At 41.2% G+C, this 17734-nt stretch overlaps 1 protein-coding gene across 1 annotated transcript in view; it reads left to right on the forward strand.

Annotated features, from left to right (window-relative positions):
- ephb3a (eph receptor B3a) overlaps positions 1 to 17734 on the forward strand; it is a 63120-nt gene that overhangs the window by 29643 nt on the left and 15743 nt on the right. The window contains exons 5-11 of the mRNA XM_017420253.3: positions 2875 to 3210; positions 5955 to 6079; positions 8636 to 8792; positions 8961 to 9069; positions 9873 to 9925; positions 10614 to 10736; positions 12260 to 12507. Of these exons, the coding sequence (XP_017275742.1) occupies positions 2875 to 3210; positions 5955 to 6079; positions 8636 to 8792; positions 8961 to 9069; positions 9873 to 9925; positions 10614 to 10736; positions 12260 to 12507 (1151 nt within the window). The remainder of the gene's footprint in view (positions 1 to 2874; positions 3211 to 5954; positions 6080 to 8635; positions 8793 to 8960; positions 9070 to 9872; positions 9926 to 10613; positions 10737 to 12259; positions 12508 to 17734) is intronic.

The raw sequence follows: 17734 nt of genomic DNA on the forward strand, positions 1-17734 counted from the left end.
CACACACACACCTCCCCCCGCCGCCCTCCGTCTGCTCTGAGACAGGTTTCTGTTCCTGGAAGCTTAAAGGCAGAGCACCTTAATAGGAGGAAAAGGCAGTTCGCTGAGCTGATCTATGCGGTTATCACGTCCTCCTGATTTGAAGCACTACTCACTGATTACACGGGGAAACACAGCGGCCTTGGGTTGGACGGACTCACAAACACGAGTTTCTATCAGAGCTGATCAGCTACCTGAAACCAGCAGCAGCATTAGCAGCGTTCCACTTGTCGACAACGAGACGCATCAGGAAGGGTTTTGTTTTGGCTGCTGTTGATTTAAAATGGCTGACTTGAAAGAACAAAAAATGACCACAACTTGGTCAGTTTTACATATATTGACCTAAACAGCACAACCCCAGTGCGCAAGATTCACGATTTGGAGTCAACTCTGTCAGTCTGTTAGCAAAATATGTCATGAACCCCCTGGACGGATTTAATAAAACATTTCATGGACTAACTATACGATGTACAGCTACAACTGAATCATGTTTGGAGTCAGTCCAATTCAAGGTGCCTGCCACAGCTAAGTATCCCGAGGAAACACAAACATGGCTATAATTTAGTCGATTTTACAGAAATGGAGCTGGTTGTAGCTGAGAACCTTTCACAACATATAGTACAAGTGTTACTCATTGCGCAGGATTGATAACTTAGCTATTACCTGTTGTAGTCAGCTCTGTTTGTCTGTTAGCAAAATATCTCTTGAACCACTGCACAGGTTTTTAATAAAACTTTCATTTATTTCACCATAAATTGTGGCCCGAAACACGCTTTTCTACAAGCAATGCTGCGCCTTTACTTTGCCTCATCTTTGAGCCCGTTTTTGTCTCTGTAGAACTTGTTTTAAACTTGTTGAGCAATTTTCACATATTTATTTGTGCTGAAGAATTTTATTCAAGGTAGGGGTTCACAAAAAACGGTTCACAAAATCTTCAGTTCGAGTCAGTTCAGTTTCCAGGGTCACGGTTTTCTTTTTTTTTTCTTTTTTTCAAAATCCATTTCTGCTTTTATTTGTTCCTGTTTCGCTAACACTCCAGAAATACCATAGATCGGTAATAGATAACCCAGCATTTACACTTTTCAAAAACTCTGTTTTTTCTCAAGGACATGTCATGGAAAAATCGAAAGGAATGAACAGTTTGGCATTAGACACGCCGCTGCGACGGCTTTTGGTAAAAGCTGGGTGAGATTTTCCGACATTAAATGGGGAGATGCTTCTCATTTATTCGACAAAACAATTTAAACATTTTAGACTTAAACTTTCACCCAGAATATAAACAATTAAAGGCCTGCCATCCCTTATATGTGTTGCCTGACGCCTTTCATGGTAGAGTTTTAAAGTAAGATCGTCTTATGATGAGAGGGAGCAGAGTTATAAGTATTAGATGCATTCTCTTGCAAAATTTCGCAAGACCTGTCAGCTCAAAGTATGTGTTGAGGATGACTCTCAGCTACTACCATGCCAAATATTAGCTCCATATCTGCAAAATTGATTGAGTTATAGTCATTTATATGTTTGCTCGGGTTGATAAGATGTAGTGGCCATCTTGAATCTGTTGCAGCTAACCATTTAATACTTATTCTCTGTCAAATCTTAACAGGTTTCAGTTTTCTTAACACTAAAAGAAAATGTCGCTGCCTTCTTTAAGGCCTTTTGTAAATGTAAATGTTCAGCACACAAGGTCCGAACTGACTGAAATGTAAAGGCTATATTCGTCAAAATGTTACCTCAGCGGTGGTTTCTTATAAAATCTGTCTGAAAAGATTAAAAAGGAAAGGGGATGTGAAAGCACTGACTTCTCAAATGTGTTCTATATGAGGAACTAGTCCTTCCTTTGGTACAATAAAATATGACCTTACTATTCACTTTATTTCATAATTATTGCAATAAATAAAAATAATAAAATACACAACAAATATTATCTACAACCTACACCACCCATTAGATCATGGCCAGATCACAGCAAATTTGGAAAACCTCCGTTGTGAAGGCAGTCTTGACTGTTTGCCTCCTAATAACTCCGCCCTGACACGACTCTCTGGGAAGAAGTTCACGCCTTGCTGAGTACAGTGCTGCTGCCACTGATCTGGTCTGTTGTGCTACGTTGTTCCCATGACTTTGTCACAATCACAGTTGCAGTGTAGGCATAAGGCCACTGTGGCCAGTCCTGTGTCATATTCTCAACGACCAAGCCCCATGGCATGGATGCCACACTTCCCCAAGATTCACCAAGGACTGATACACTCTCACCAGCTTGATAAACTACCACAGCTTTTTTTAATACCAGACCTCTTAATGACCTGATTTGCTCTATATCCTATAAAATGGAGCCCACTGTGTATTTAACACACCCCTGAAAAGTCTCACGAAGACTCCCCATAGACCATCCATGTTCTAGCTGATTTTTAGGGCCTCTAAGGGTGTTGGTGAATAACTAGAGACACAAAACTGCAAGAAAATACACAATTTTTTTATTGGAATCAAGTAAAAAATGGAAACAATGAAAATAAAGCCCTAGAATTACTGAAACTAATTTGAGAAGGGTTAAAGACAGGTTCCAGGTTCTTGCTGACTGTGACCATTTTCAGAGAAAATTTGTCTTGTAAATCTTTTGAAAATTCTAGAAACATGAGTGCAAAGAACTTGAGAATCCCGTCTCAATCTAGCAAGACATCTCCTTTACTGGGCTCGTCATGGAACGTGAACTCTTTCCTTTTTCTTTTTTTTTTCTTTTTTTTTACAGCCAGGAAGGATAATGTTGGCACTGTACACAGAGCAGAGCTATAACCTAATTTGTGTGTTTGCCTAACTGTGCGTGCTTGTTTCCCGCAGCGATCCCTTCGGCTCCGCGCAACGTTATATCCAGCGTCAACGAGACCTCCCTGTCCCTGGAGTGGGAGGAGCCTGAGGACACGGGTGGGCGGGGGGACCTCGTCTACAACGTGGTGTGCAAAAAATGCTTGCGCGACAGGAGCCCGTGCACGCGCTGCGACGACAACGTGGACATCGCGCCGCGCAGGCTGGGGCTGCGGGCAAGGAAGGTGGTGGTGAGGAACCTGCAGGCTCACACCCGCTACAGCTTCGAGGTGCAGGCAGTCAACGGGGTGTCCGGGAAAAACCCCATCCCGCCCAACTTCTCCACGGTCAACATCACCACCAACCAGGCCGGTTAGTAGTGGATGTGTCGGTGACACTGGATGTGTCCATGAGTTAATTCATAGAGCAGCTTCAATCAATACCACTTAACATCACGGCGGCACGGGCTGGTTAGTGGGTCGTACTTTCAGTCAATGTCAATGAGCGTCTTAATGGGTTTTTAGTATCAACAGAGGTTCCAACATGAACAGTAAACACGGTTGAAGAAGCTCATTGAGAGCGACAGACGGAAAAATGCTCAGCTGGAGCTCTGCTTTTCCGAGAGCGCTACAGGAAAAAGGCAGATAAATTTAGCTTTATATCTCCAATGTCAGCACTCAGCCGGATAAGCAGGCTTCTCATCATACATCAATGACAATGTCACTCTTCAGCGTCGCCACTTAATATATGCAATGTCATCATCAACCAAACTGCTCGGGGCCTTTCACAGACTGCAATTACTCTCCCAGTTAACTGGCACTTAATCCACCTTACAGCAGTTTATGAACCCCGTACAGTGACTATCAGCTGAGTCACTTTCAGGCTTCACAAATCAATAAGCTGCAGAAAAGAGGTGAATCATTTGCTGCTTTTCTTAAACTCGTCAGGATGAAGGTGGAAGCACAGAAAAATGATCGTATTTTCTTCAGAGGAGGGCAGAGCCCCTTCAGCTGTTTATGGTGCCAGGCTTTTATCAGAAGCAGGCCTTTCGTTCTCTTCCTATTGGTATGAGCAGTCGGTTTTTTTCTGAACGCCCAAGTTCGATGCCTCCGAGCAGAACCGAGAACAACGAAAATAGCACGTCTTGTTTGTGAGACAGCGGAAAGTTTGTTTAAAATTAGGAGAACGACTTTAAACTCTTAAACTTTTATTTTCTTGCGATTTTCTTTCATAATTTCACTGAAGGTTTAGGTAGTTTGAAGGTAGTTTGCATGTTCTCCTTGTGCAGGTACTTTGGGTACCTCCAGGGGGTTATTTGGTGGCTCTAAATTTGTCCATAGGTGAGTGAGAGCATGAGTGGCTGTCTCATTTCTCTCTTATATGTCCCTGTGATGGACTGGAGACCTGTCCAGGGTGTTCTCCACCCCTCGCCCAATGTTCGGTGGAGACAGGCACCAGCTTATCACCACCATGAACAGGAAAACGGTTAAAGAAAATAATGGTCTGATGATTGAAGATAGCTCTGTGACTGGAGCTTAGGATGGAGAAATACTGCGTTAAATTGGAAGTTAAAACTCAGTTCTGGGAATGGCCTCACATTCAACTGTACCACGTTCAGTTGCAAAACCAATAGGATTTTCTAACAACAGCATTAGAAGCTAATAATAGATTTTTTTTTTCTATACATTTGAACAATGTGGCAACATGTTTCCCAGTGGAGTTTATAGCGTACTATATGGGCAACTGAGTCAACAGAGTTAAACCGGACAGGAGTGGACATAAAAAGTTTATCACTGCAGCAAAAACAGCTGTTCATGTGCAGGGCGGCTATGTTGGATTATGAGGTTGTGGTTGGTCCGGGACCACTGAATGACCTGAATGACGAGCTAACAGTCCTAAAACAAGTCCAGTCTAAAAGATTTAAGCGCAGTATATGGGTGCTCTGTTTTTTAAAACCTTTACATTGCAGTCAGTTTTGCATTACGCAGTAACATTGAATTTTTTAGGCTATTTGGAAGCACAAGTCGCAGCGGCAGCAGCTAGCTGTAGCACTTCTCGTGCAGCTTGGGGCACTTTCTGCAAGTATGGCAAAATGACTGTGTAATGTGAAATTATTGGTGATGTGAAGGTTTATAAAGGAGTGTTTGAAAAGTCCCAGGATTTCAGTTCTTCATCAGGTCCTCGCCCAGCTTCTGTTGTGTGCTCATGTCGGATTTGGCCTTGCTCGGAGCTTAGTTCTGCTGGTGGGAGGGGAAAGGGAGGGGGGTTAGTGTGAGGGAGAACAGGTGTGTGTGTGTGTGTGTCACAGGGGAGCAGAGGAGAGTAAGGCCATGGAACAAAAAAACTAAACTTAAACGTGCCAGGCTGAACAGGTAACAGAAAAACTCAGAAAACCCTGTCAGAAACAAAAACTACAGAAACATACTGATAAATCAATCAAAAACACAAGAAACTCGGAGTCCAAAACAGGGAAACATAATTTGTAAGAACAAAAATGCCTAACTATTGCATAAAGTGCTTTTTATTTGTTTCCAAAAAGATTTTTTATTCAATTTTGATCACCTGTCATAGCCAACAGTGATCAGTTTTTTAAACACTTAAAGCTTTCTGCTGCTAATTACACTTTTTAAAAATTCAGTATTTAATCATAAGGCAAAGCGTCTTGTTTTCAGCGGCGTTTATTTATGAAAAATGTGCATGTAAATCAAACCCACCAGCTGACCAACCCGATCCAAAATCATTTAGAGTAATTTAATCTGTCTTCATTAAGGCACAATGTTGTGCTTTTTAAGTTATGTTCAGGATGGTGATTTGATTGAAATAAACAGCACAGTTGTAGAATAAGGTCTGTCTGGAAGCTTAATCTAATGCAGCTAAATCTGAAAATAATTCAATTATTTAGATAAAATTCTATCACAGAAAAATGTAAATATCTGATTTTTTTCATCTACATTAGATGGTTGTTCAGTCTCCCTCATAATATCACAAGCTCACCCTTTCAGGCCCAGTTTCAATAAAATCCTGATATTTATTTGAGCTGGTATGGTACTATCTCACTAGAGAGGACAACATGTGAGGAACAATAACTAAAGGTGGTCTCTGATGTCCACTTGCAGCACCTTCAGCTGTGCCGACTGTCCACCTGATGCGCTCCACCTCAGACACTCTCAGCCTGTCATGGCTGCCGCCTGAGAAACCCAACGGAGTCATCCTGGACTATGAGATTAAATACCAGGAGAGGGTAAGCGACGCACTGATTTTCCTGTTTCATTCTGCATGCCTTGTTGCCCCTGCTTCACACAGAGATCCAGCCTAATGTGGACTGATTGATGGGTGTGGCTGCTGACTGAATAATTTATTGTAATCTGGGTCGGACAGGGCGTGAAATAAAGATTTTATCTGCTACAAAGAAAAGATGGTGGGATTCAGACAAATTATAGCCATTTTATTTATCATTTTAATATGTTAACTGTTGTACATAGCTTGCTGAACGACCTTAGTTTGCAGAAAGAGAGTTTAACGCTGACAAGCTAACGGCTAGTCTGAAAAAAGTGGATCGTTTTAGCTTCAAAATTCTCCAAAATTTATTAGCAGTTCATGCAAACACTTTTTTATTACAATTTACACCATAGACGATTTTTCAATGAATGGTTATTTTGACAGAAATATTACGAGACAGCAAAGGAAGTGCTACAGCTAGCTGCTGCTGTTTTTGCGCTCATAAATAACCTCAACATTTTATTACAATGCAAATATTTCTTTACAGAATTTTAAGCAGCTTTCCCATGCCCTCTAACAATCCTCTTTGGTTGTTCAAATGTTATCTACAACAGGTAAGATATTAATTGCTCATAACTTTTCTGCAAAACCCCACTTTAAAATGACCAAAGTGTCCCTTTAAAGTAAGATTCTGCCTCAGGACAAAAGAAGCCAACTTAAACCCTTTTTAGCTTTAAAGGCAATAAAAAGAGGTGTTTCTAATTATGTTGTAAATCACAACTTCACAAGAATTTAACTTTGAAAATGTTTTTTTTAAACCTTTGTTTCAGCAGTTATGATGTAAATAATAAAACTACTTCACTTTTGTTCTTTGAGTAATTTGCATGGATTAGATTAGCTTTGCTGAATGACTTAAATGTGGCAGGTTAGGTCAGACAAGCTTTTTAGAATAAAAACAGGAGAAAGTTTTTACACTGAACTTCCAACTTAGCCAAACGGTACATTTTTGCTTCACCAACCTGAACTGGAAGAAAACTTTTAGTCCACGTTTGTTAGCCTAAAGAGATTTCTTTTTCATGCTCACATTGATATAATTGTTATTTTGATTGTATAAAAGTCCATTTTACCGAGGTTTACTTCTGAAGATGTGCTGTTACAACGGTCCTAAAAGAGAAGATTTGTGAACTTGAGGTCTGTTAGCAGTTAGCTAGCTTAACCACCGTTAGCCACGGTTAATATCTATCTGTCATGGAAAAAAATCAAAACAGAGTTAACTGGGCCAAACATGAGACTGGGAATCTTCAAATGATTTTGTATATTTATTTGTTCCGCAAACGTTCCCGCCACCATCATTTGACGTAAAGAGGTATTTCAGCCATTTTGAAGTGAGGTTTTGAAGTTGTGAGCAATTAATATCTTACCTGTCGTAGACGGCTTTTTGAACTGCCTCAGTTTGGAGAAATAGTTCAATTCTGACCAGACTGATGAGCTAACAGCTAGTCTAAATGCAGCTAAAGTGGATTTCTGCAATCCTAAAATAATTGCAGTCTTTACAACTTTATGATCATTTCATGGACCTTTACACTGTTTTTAATTTTGCAATGCCTGGTTATTTGCAAGCACAAATATCAACTGTAAGCTGTAGCTTATCCAGCAGAAATCTCACAGTATTTCTGCTGAAATACTTTGGAATCGTAAACTGATGGTGCTGTAATGGTTTAAAAACCAGCATGAACCATTATGAAATTTTAAAGACTAGAGTTGTTTTAAAATTATAAAAAAAAAAAAAAAACACTTCGGAAGTATGTGGGCTCAGGCCTTATTGAAGATCTAATAATGGGCTAGTCCAAGAGATAATTTTGTCATTTTAAAACAACACTGGCCTTCATTTTTCATAGCTGCTCATATTTACACCCTTACACTGCCATTAATTTAGATTTTTTGTTATTTCAGCAACAATAATATGATATTCCTGTCAGAAGTGCCACCGCTAGCTGCTGCTGCACCTATAGAATTCCATTTAAATGTATTGTAGCCTTTGCATGAACCAATGCCAACTCTAAAATGACCAAAAATACTCATTTAAGAAGACCTCTAGAAGAAAAGGAAAACTAATATCTAACAGTCGCCTATATCAGTACAGTAGTGGTAACAGAGGCACCAGCCAACGTCAGAGGACCAGTTTCAACCAGAAAACATGCAGACGGTTGTATCACTGACAGGATGACCTCCACTTCAGAATACGATGAAGATGTCTTCAGACCTTATCGTGCATGACACCACAAAAATCTTTTAGCATATATTAGAGAGCACCGGAGTAGGATATTCCTCTAAACACAACTACTTTTTAATTTGATGTGTTTTTAAGGTCAATTTTTTCCATTAAAGTTTCCAGAACCAACCACCGTGGCAACAATTACAACATTAAAAGTGATAAAATGAAATGCATCAGTGAAGTTCTAACATAACAAAATGACCCGTTATCAGGCTCGCTTTGTTAGCTATAGCTGAACCTGATGACGATGCGGCGGATTGTTCCTTTAACGATTCTTTGTTGTTGTTTTTTTTTTTACATCAGGGCCAGGCGATGTCTCACACCGTCACGTCTCAGCACAGCTCCGCCAAAGTGGACGGGCTGCGGGCGGCCACGCCGTACGTGGTGCAGGTCAGAGCTCGCACGGTGGCCGGGTACGGACGCTACAGCAACCCCATGGACTTCAGCACCAGCCTGCACAGTACGGCCTGATCCTTACAGTCGCTTCTGCTGTAGTTTTCTTAATGATGGTGTAGGCTTTTACAGTTTTTATGACTGCCCTAATTAGTGACCATTATATAAGCAGCACAATGAGTCCTTTAATCTCTTTACCGTTATTTGTTCATTTGTGTGTGTGTGTGTGGTCCAGGTGACCCCCAGAAGTCGGTGCAGGACCAGCTGCCTCTCATCATCGGCTCGGCGTCCGCAGGTCTGGTGGTCGTCGTTGCCTTGGTGGTTATCGTTGTTGTCTGCCTTAAGTAAGTGTTTGATTTTTATCCCCCGACAACCTGAACTGCATGTTTCACCGTGTTAATTAGACTTTGAACAAAGAGGCTCATTAAAGTTTAAGATGATTTCAAAGGGTGGGTGCTTTGAGCCACTTTAGCTGCTTTAGCTCCAAAGAGGAAATCAGTAAGAGAGGGGAAAAAAACAGAGCTGGTCTTCTGAAGGCAAAAGGCTAATAATGCTTTTGTTTTTTTATGAAACTCTTCAAACTTAACCTTTAGATATATATTTACAACTGGTTAAATTTTGGAGTAAACCAAAATTTAAATGGCCGCCTTTGGTGTTTTAGCAGCTGACAGTCATCCACCAACACACACCCTGAGCATTAACTGATCACACAAGCACTATTGGACTCAGCTTTGTCTGTCTGTTAGCAGCATATCTCATGAACGGCTGGACAGATTTTAATAAAACTCCCAGATAATAGTCATGAGATAAACATCTACAAGCAGTTCACTTTATTTAAGATTTAAGATGACCGCCACAGCTAAGCAGCCTTAGCCAACACAAAAATAGCTATAACTTAGTCAAATTTACTGATACTGAGGTCAAGTTTGGTGTGGTAGTAGCCGAGAGTAATCCCCAGCACAGACGATCTTAGTAAAAAAACTCTGGCATTAAAAGGTGGTGGGTGATGGACATTTCTTTAAATACTGCCAGGCTTTTAGATAGTTTCTAATACAGGAGATTGTTGTTAGTTAGATTGACTGTATATCTGGGAAGGCCTGCTCTGATTATGTGGATGTGACTTTTCTCATGTGCTTCTTGTTTACAGGAAGCAGCGCAGCGGGTCGGAGCTGGAGTACACTGAGAAACTGCAGCAGTACAGTGAGTTTGTGTGTTCAGCTTGAACACTCACGCCAGCACAGTTAGCCAAACTGATTTTAGTCCATTTCCCAATCACCCGTTTGAGTTCAGCTTATAGTTTTCCGCTACATCAAAGGGAAGTTGATGACAGGAAGGAGCTGAGGAAAGAAAAAAAACATGCATCGAAGAAACGTTCGTAGAAAAGGGGAAACAAAGCAGGAGAAACTAACTTTCTTCTCACTATATATCCTTCAGGGTTCAGACATTACTTAATGTTAGAATTATTACGCAAACATAAGTATCAATATTAAATCTTTTTTGTTTTCCACACGGAGCGGTGACTGCACAAAAGTATCATCTTGATTACACATAGCAGTCTCCAGCCATGCTGTGAGGCTGTAATTAAGTGCAGAGCTGCTTTAAGTTAAACACTGATATCAGTTTGCAAACATTCGAACAATGTCTCTTACATATGGATCTGTTGTTGTTTACCAAAATTGCTGTTTTAATTGAACATCTTAGCATGCGAACATGGAACCACCCAGCTAATTTGGACTTTATTCTACATTAACTACACAGATTCTGTTTTTTAAATGACCTGTGGCAGTTCACACAGCAACTGTGGAGACTGTTCACTACAAGAATGCTAGCACGGCTGGAAAACCGATTCCAGTACCAGCATTAGAGATCTGCCGTTTCTCTCTTGTAGTTTCCCCTGGAGTCAAAGTTTACATCGACCCCTTCACCTACGAGGACCCCAACGACGCTGTTCACGAGTTCGCCAAAGAGATTGACATTTCTTGCGTGAAGATAGAAGAAGTCATCGGAGCAGGTAAACGCCACCTGGGTTTTTGTGCAAGACGAGAGACATTTGTACCCTCGTCTCACTTTTACGTAGCTGCGCGTCGAGAGACTAGGCTGTAAAACACCTCGTCACCGCTTTACGTAGTCGTTACTTTAGCACACATTGATGTTGTCCAAAATATCTGGAAGCAACAGCAGTGCTAGCACTCTAGCTGCGCTGCCGCAGTATTGTGGTGTACTTGTGGAGCTTTTACTGATATTTAGAATATCAGTGACGTCCACACTGCGCTCCTTTGGTACCGGTTGTGTTCTGTGTTCACCTGATGTGAACCACACTTTTAGTGTTTGTTGCTGTTGATACCGGTGCTGCTGCAATTCTTAGATCTATATGTTCCAATACACATTTCTAAAAATATGTTCAATTTTAATTAGTTATCTGAAGTTTTTTAAAAGTTTCCTGTTACTCTGTGATTGGTACTGCCTGTGTTCACTGCTAACAGCTGGTGAGCGAGTTGGAAGGATGTGGTCAGGATGTTGGTATCGATGGTTCTGCCCCACATCCCTGATGCACAAAAATACAACATGGTAGCACCAAGATAATTTACCTTTCGGCTTCAATTTTGGACATTGGAGATTATTGGGTTTAAAAAACAGAGACAAACTAAACAAATGGTGTTACGCAAACATGCAAAGGTTTAATATTATTTAATGTAGCATCCTTGTACGCCGCCATGTCGTTTTTGAAAAAAAGTTGTTTTATAAGCCTGAAAAACAATATAAAACGAGCCCTCGTTTGGCTAGCAGCTAGCCGAGCCTGGAGGAAGACCCTTGTCTTCATATTTTTTTGTCTGTGACTGATGTCATGGCTGATAAGGTACTAACTATTGAAAACTATTTGACCGAACATCAAGTTAAAAATGATCCAGCTATCCCTTAAAGAGCCATTTAGGTTCATTATTCCATGAGCCCCTTGGTCCGCTTCTTTAGCAAGTCCCCTCATACTGAGCATTATATCCAAGAAGTACCGATGTGACTCTTGCTCCTTCCCCTTTAGACTTTTTAGCCTCTTTTTGTCTTTTGTTTCTTTTGTCCTCTCCAGCAGCATGATGTGTCTTAACTTGACCTTCAGTGACAGTCTGATCGTGCTTGTTCAACCTTCATCCCTTCCCGTCTTTTTTCTCTTTCTTCTCCTCTCCTTGTAAACACATTCGTACTCAGACACCAGATGCAAAACCCTCAAGTATTTTGCCCGTCCTCTGTCTCCGTGCACTGCTCCCAGGTTCCACACTCGATCGATACCGGTCACTCCCTCTCTGCCCAACATCTTTGACCCCTGACCCTCCCACAGTTCTTCTCTTTTCTGAATCTGTCCCACGGTTAAAGCCGACCCTGAACTTTTTCAACTACGCTCCTTCACTCCCAAATCCGACCAGTAATGCTCCCTCTCCCTGCATTTTGCCCTTCCTCTTCTTCCCCTTGCTCACTTGACCTCCCCCTCCCCCCACATCACCCCACCCCCCACCACCCTTCCACCTTGTTCTCCCACTCCAGGTGAATTTGGCGAGGTGTGCCGCGGCCGTCTCAAGCAGCCCGGGCGCAGGGAGATGGTGGTGGCGATCAAGACGCTGAAGGCTGGCTACACAGAGCGCCAGAGGCGGGACTTCCTGGCAGAGGCCTCCATCATGGGCCAGTTCGACCACCCCAACGTTATACGGCTGGAGGGCGTCCTGACCCGAAGCTGCCCCGTTCTCATCATCACGGAGTTTATGGAAAATGGAGCGCTGGATTCCTTCCTCAGGGTGAGCCGCGGCACGACATGCAAATTGTTGCACCTCTGACAGGGAAGATTACTTCCTGCTGGTATCAAAGCCGAGAGGAACACACGCAGACAGTCAGCCGCAGTACCTTTGGGTTATCGGAATGTTTTACTCTGTGTAAAACGCCCCGAGGCGCTCGCTTGCTGAACGATAGAGATTAAATGTGCAATGGAACGCTTGGAGACAGGCGTGGCGTCTTTAGTTGACGTGACTGAGTGATGTTGACAGGCTTTCCATTGTACGAACTCCTGGCGGAAAACTTGTCACACGCAGACCTTTGGATAAGTTTGTATTACCGAGTTCTTGTACAATCACAGAATACATTACCCATCAGAGTTTTCTGTTCAGACTAAACCACCGACGCAAAGTGCTGAACAAAGGCGAGATGAGTAATGAGATGTCACAAAGTACATTTTCAGCTGTGTGGGGGCTATTACATGTCATTTACATTCAATAAAACATGTTTCCATGCGTGGCTGCACTGTGGAGCAGTCTACTTGCTGATGCTGTGAGACTAAATGAGGTTATTTCACACAAACTCCAACCCAGTGCTGTTTGGAATAATAGCTGGCTGCAGCTCCACTGAAGAGTGCTGACATTAGTTCACCCGTTCTAACTTCATACAGTTTCTGTGGGTTTGTTTTAGTAAAACTGAAGATTTTAGGACATGTCTCAACATTTTTGTCTTCTAATTGTATTGATGCAGTATCAGTATCTAGTTCTAGAGTTTTGTTAGAGCAAAGTGATTTAGTATACAAACTATGTTTACGTTTTTTATATTTGTTTTCATCTTTATAGACCAAATCTTTTTAAGCCTTTTTTGATAGATATGAAAAATGTAATAATAATTTAAAGCTCTTTAGGCTCTGGAAAACATAAAATTTTACGTCCATTGAGAAAAAAATACAAATTTCAGTAATTAATGATTTTATTCACAAAATAAAAAGTAGCATTATTTGAAAGAACGAACATCGCCTGCTGCCTTGCACACCAAAGTTTTAAACAAAGATCTGATGAAGCTCAGAGTATGTAATGAAGATTACTTTAAGCTTCTACCACATCAAATTTTAGCTTTGTAAAAATTGATTGAATTACAGCTATTTTTGTGTTAGTAGATTAGCTATAGAGGCCATCTTAACATTGGGTTGACTCCAAAGGTTCATCAGTTATACACTATTTTGCCAAAAGTATTTGCTCGTCTCTCTTCACTCAAATCTGAACTTGAGTCACATCTCATTCTTAATCCATGGGGTTTAATATGATTTTGACCCACCTTTTGCAGCTAGAACAGCTTCAACTCTTCTGGGAAGGCTTTCCACAGCTTTAGGAGTCTTTATGGGAGTTTTTGACCATTCTTCCAGAAACTCATCTGTGAGGTCAGACTCTGATGTTGGACAGAAGGCCTGGCTCACAGTCTCTGCTCTAATTCATCCCAAAGGTGTTCTGTCAGGTTGAGGTCAAGACTCTGTGCAGGTCAGTCAAGTTCTTCCACACCAAACTCCCTCATCCATGTCTTTATGGACCTTGCTTTGTGCACTGGTGTGCAGTCATGGTGGAACAGGAAGGGGCCATCCCCAAACTGTTCCTACAAAGTTGGGAGCCGGAATATGTCCAAAATGTCTTGGTATCCTGAAGCATTAGGAGTTCCTTTCACTGGAACTAAGTGGCTGAGCCCAGCTCCTGAAAAACAAGCCCACACCATAATACCCCCTCCACCAAACTTTACACTTGGCCCAATGCAGGCAGACAAGCATCGTTCTCCTGGCAACAGTCAAACCCAGACTTATTCATCACATTGTTAGACAGAGAAGCATGATTTGTCCCTCCAGAGATCTCATCTCCACTGCTGTAGAGTCCAGTGGCAGCGTGCTTTAAACCACTGCATCTGATGCTTTGCACTTGGTGATGTAAGGCTTGGATGCAGCTGCTCAGCCATGGAAACCCATTCCATGAAGCTCTCTACACACTGTTCTCGAGCTGATCTCCTGAAATTTGGAGGTCTGTAGCTGTTGACTCTACAGATCGTTGGGGACCTCTGATCTATGAGCCTCAGCATCCACTGAGCCTGTTCTGTGATTCAATGTGGTCTACCACTTCATGGCTGAATTGCTGTCATTCTCATTCACTTCCATTTTGTTATAACACCACTAACGGCTGACTGTGGAATGTTAAGTCGGGAGGAAATTTCACAACTGGACTTATTGCACAGGTAGCATCCTTTCACGGTACCACACTGGAATTAACTGAGCTCCTGAGAGCGACCCATTCTTTCACAAATGTTTGTAGAAGCAGTCTGCATGCCTAGGTGCTTGATTTTATACACCTGTGGCCACGGAAGTGATTGGAACGCCTGAATTCAATTATTTGAATGGGTGAGTGAATACTTTTGGCAAGATAGTGTAGATGAACATCTAATGATTACTTTCTGAGAGTTTCATTAAAATCTGTCCATTGGTTTGTTAGATATTTTGCTAACTGGCAGACAAACAAATACAAATACACACACACACACACACACACACACACAAGTAATTCCTTGGTAGTGGGCAATCAATATGTGTTATATTTTGTTCCAAAAAATAACGTCTCCAAACAAATCAGTTAGTATTTGTTTTCTGTCATTAACACTGTTTGTAAAAATGTAACTCTTTACTGATATTTACAAACTGTCAAATGTTGCTTTAAGAATGATTTAAGAAAGCAGGCTTAAAAATTAAAAGCTGAATTAATTCTCATCTTGAACTAGATTGAAATCAGTGGATAAATAAAAAGTGACTAAATGAGTCTATTCAGGCATTCAGAGCTGATTTTTGGCGGTTTCACTCTTCAGAGTTAGACCCCTGTCAGTCTAAATCAGAAGGCACACGAAAGCCAGATGATTAAATCTTTTTATATTTCTGTGGTTCACCTCAGAGCTCTGAGGGCTTTGACAAGTCTGAATGACTTCAAAACTGTCCAGAGGACAAATCTGAAAACCCTCTACACCAGGGCTGGGCAACCCTGGTCCTCGAGGGCCACCATCCTGCATGTTTTACTTGTTTTCCTGCTTCAACAGACCTGATTCAGAGGTTAAATCACCTCTTCATGTTCTGCAGAAGCCTGTTAATCACCCATTGATTCAGATCAGGTGTGTTGGAGCAGAGAAACAAGTAAAACATGCAGGAGAGTGGTCCTCGAGGACCAGGGTTACCCACCCCTGTTCTACACCATGAGGGGACAATATTAATCTGTACCTTACTGGTTGGGTTAGACCAACGTTTTGCATCTTTATAAGATAATTAGACAAGTAAAGCATTAAATAACCTTTATTAGTATTTGCCAGTTAGTTTGCCAGTTCAGTTTCTATCATAATTTTGTACCAAAAATACATCAAAATGTGCCTCTCAACTGGGAACATGACGTTATGACTTGGTAGCAGTAAACCAAACAACATAGACAAAAATTTACAAAGAAATTGGAAAAATTTTTATATACACTTCAATGGCATTTTGATGAAACAAGTGAGAAAACTTTGTCCTCTTCGGAGCTCCATAACTCAGGTGTCTTTCACGACGGACAAGTCCTTCTAAGTTTAAACAAAGTCCTTCTAAGTTTAAACAGGTCACAGAAGGTTGGACAGTTTAGGTTGTAGGATATTAGAAAATTTTACCACGGAACATTCTACTTGTAAGTTGTCGAAATGTTTGCAAACTCTTCCATTTTCCACAAAGTTTACATTTTAATCTTTCACCCAATGTGTCTCTCATAGCTATAGGATTCATGGTTTTCTCTCAAGAGTGCAAAGTGGGAACATCCAAACTCCCATTGACTTCCTTGGTATCTGAGTTCAGTAGAGTTGTTTTAACCCTCCTTAAGTCCTCAAAAGAGAGAGAGACAAAGAGAAGTAGAGAAACCCTTCTAACTACTTGTCAATTTAACCTGAAGGCCATGGGAGGGTTAAATTATCATATTGTCTACATAAAACACTAATTAACATGTGTGATGACCAGTTTTTCAATACAGCCTTTTTTTCTTACAGTAACTGTCTGAGGCTTACTTTCCAGTTTGCATTTCTGTCAGTTTTATTAAGAGTGCTGTCAGGGAGTGAGGGGCTCTGGTGTGTGGTTACCACGATACCTCTAATGAGCCTCTGGTAGCAGCTTTAACATTTCTCGGTTCTTTTTACACCTCTCCTACAGTTTACACATCAAAGCAGAGCATTTTCTATGCTTAGATTATTACAAAAGGAAGTCCTAAATTAGAATTAGGCTTCGGAGAAAAAAGTTGATGGATGTTTGAGTTTTGGGCAGTAGCTGCATTGACATCCTTCAAAGTGTTTTCAGAAACGTTCTAGTCCATTGTTGTCTGATAATCAGGTGCCTTTTGTCTTTCATAAAGAGGAAGTCAATCAATCTCGTCTCTCTTAGCTCACAAGTTTCAGCTTTTCCACGTGAAACAGTCTGTTAGTGTGTCACTCTGTGAAGAAAACTTAAAAATAATAAGCATATTTTATGATTTTCTATAACTAATGTTGGCTTCAAAACACTTCAGTTCGGCTTTAAACTCGGTTGTTAGCAGATTTCAGACAAAATATAATATTATATTGAACAAATATTTAGCTTGTTTGTCTACAGAGGAAAGAAACTTATAAAAGATTAAAAGCATGCCCGAAGAGTTGGTCTTTTATCTGCACATAGTCAGGTTATTTATTTTGACGGCCTTTTTTCATTGGAAAGCGCCTCATGTGGCTGATCGCTTATGCAGACAATTTGAGACGTGAATCATTGGTAATCGATTGGTCGACTGAATGTCTCCCCCTCCAAGATGAAACCATCTTTTAGAAACGACAGTTCTTACGGCTCCCCAGGCCTTTAAATAGGAATTAAATTCATTAGCTGCAGCCTGAAATTCTTTCATCCTTCTCACTCACTCCTCTCTGCCAGCTGTCACAAATAACAGGCAAGGGAAAAAAAAAACAAAAGGAAAAAATTGTAAAAACTGCCTGGTCCGTGCTCTCCTCACCGCCTCCCTCCAGTGTCACACTGCTTGTGACTCAGAGGAACTCAGAGTTCTACTCTAATGAGGAAACTGCTGCGTTAACTCACGCACACACAGTCACACACTCCCTGAACGCATCACACACACGAAAAACAGGAGCTTCGGGTCCCTGGAGACATACACACGGCCCGTGCACATGTAGCTTTATGAAGATCCAAAAATACCCCCCCCC

The sequence above is a fragment of the Kryptolebias marmoratus genome, linkage group LG20 (genome assembly GCF_001649575.2).
Source record: "Kryptolebias marmoratus isolate JLee-2015 linkage group LG20, ASM164957v2, whole genome shotgun sequence".
Lineage (NCBI taxonomy): Eukaryota > Metazoa > Chordata > Actinopteri > Cyprinodontiformes > Rivulidae > Kryptolebias > Kryptolebias marmoratus.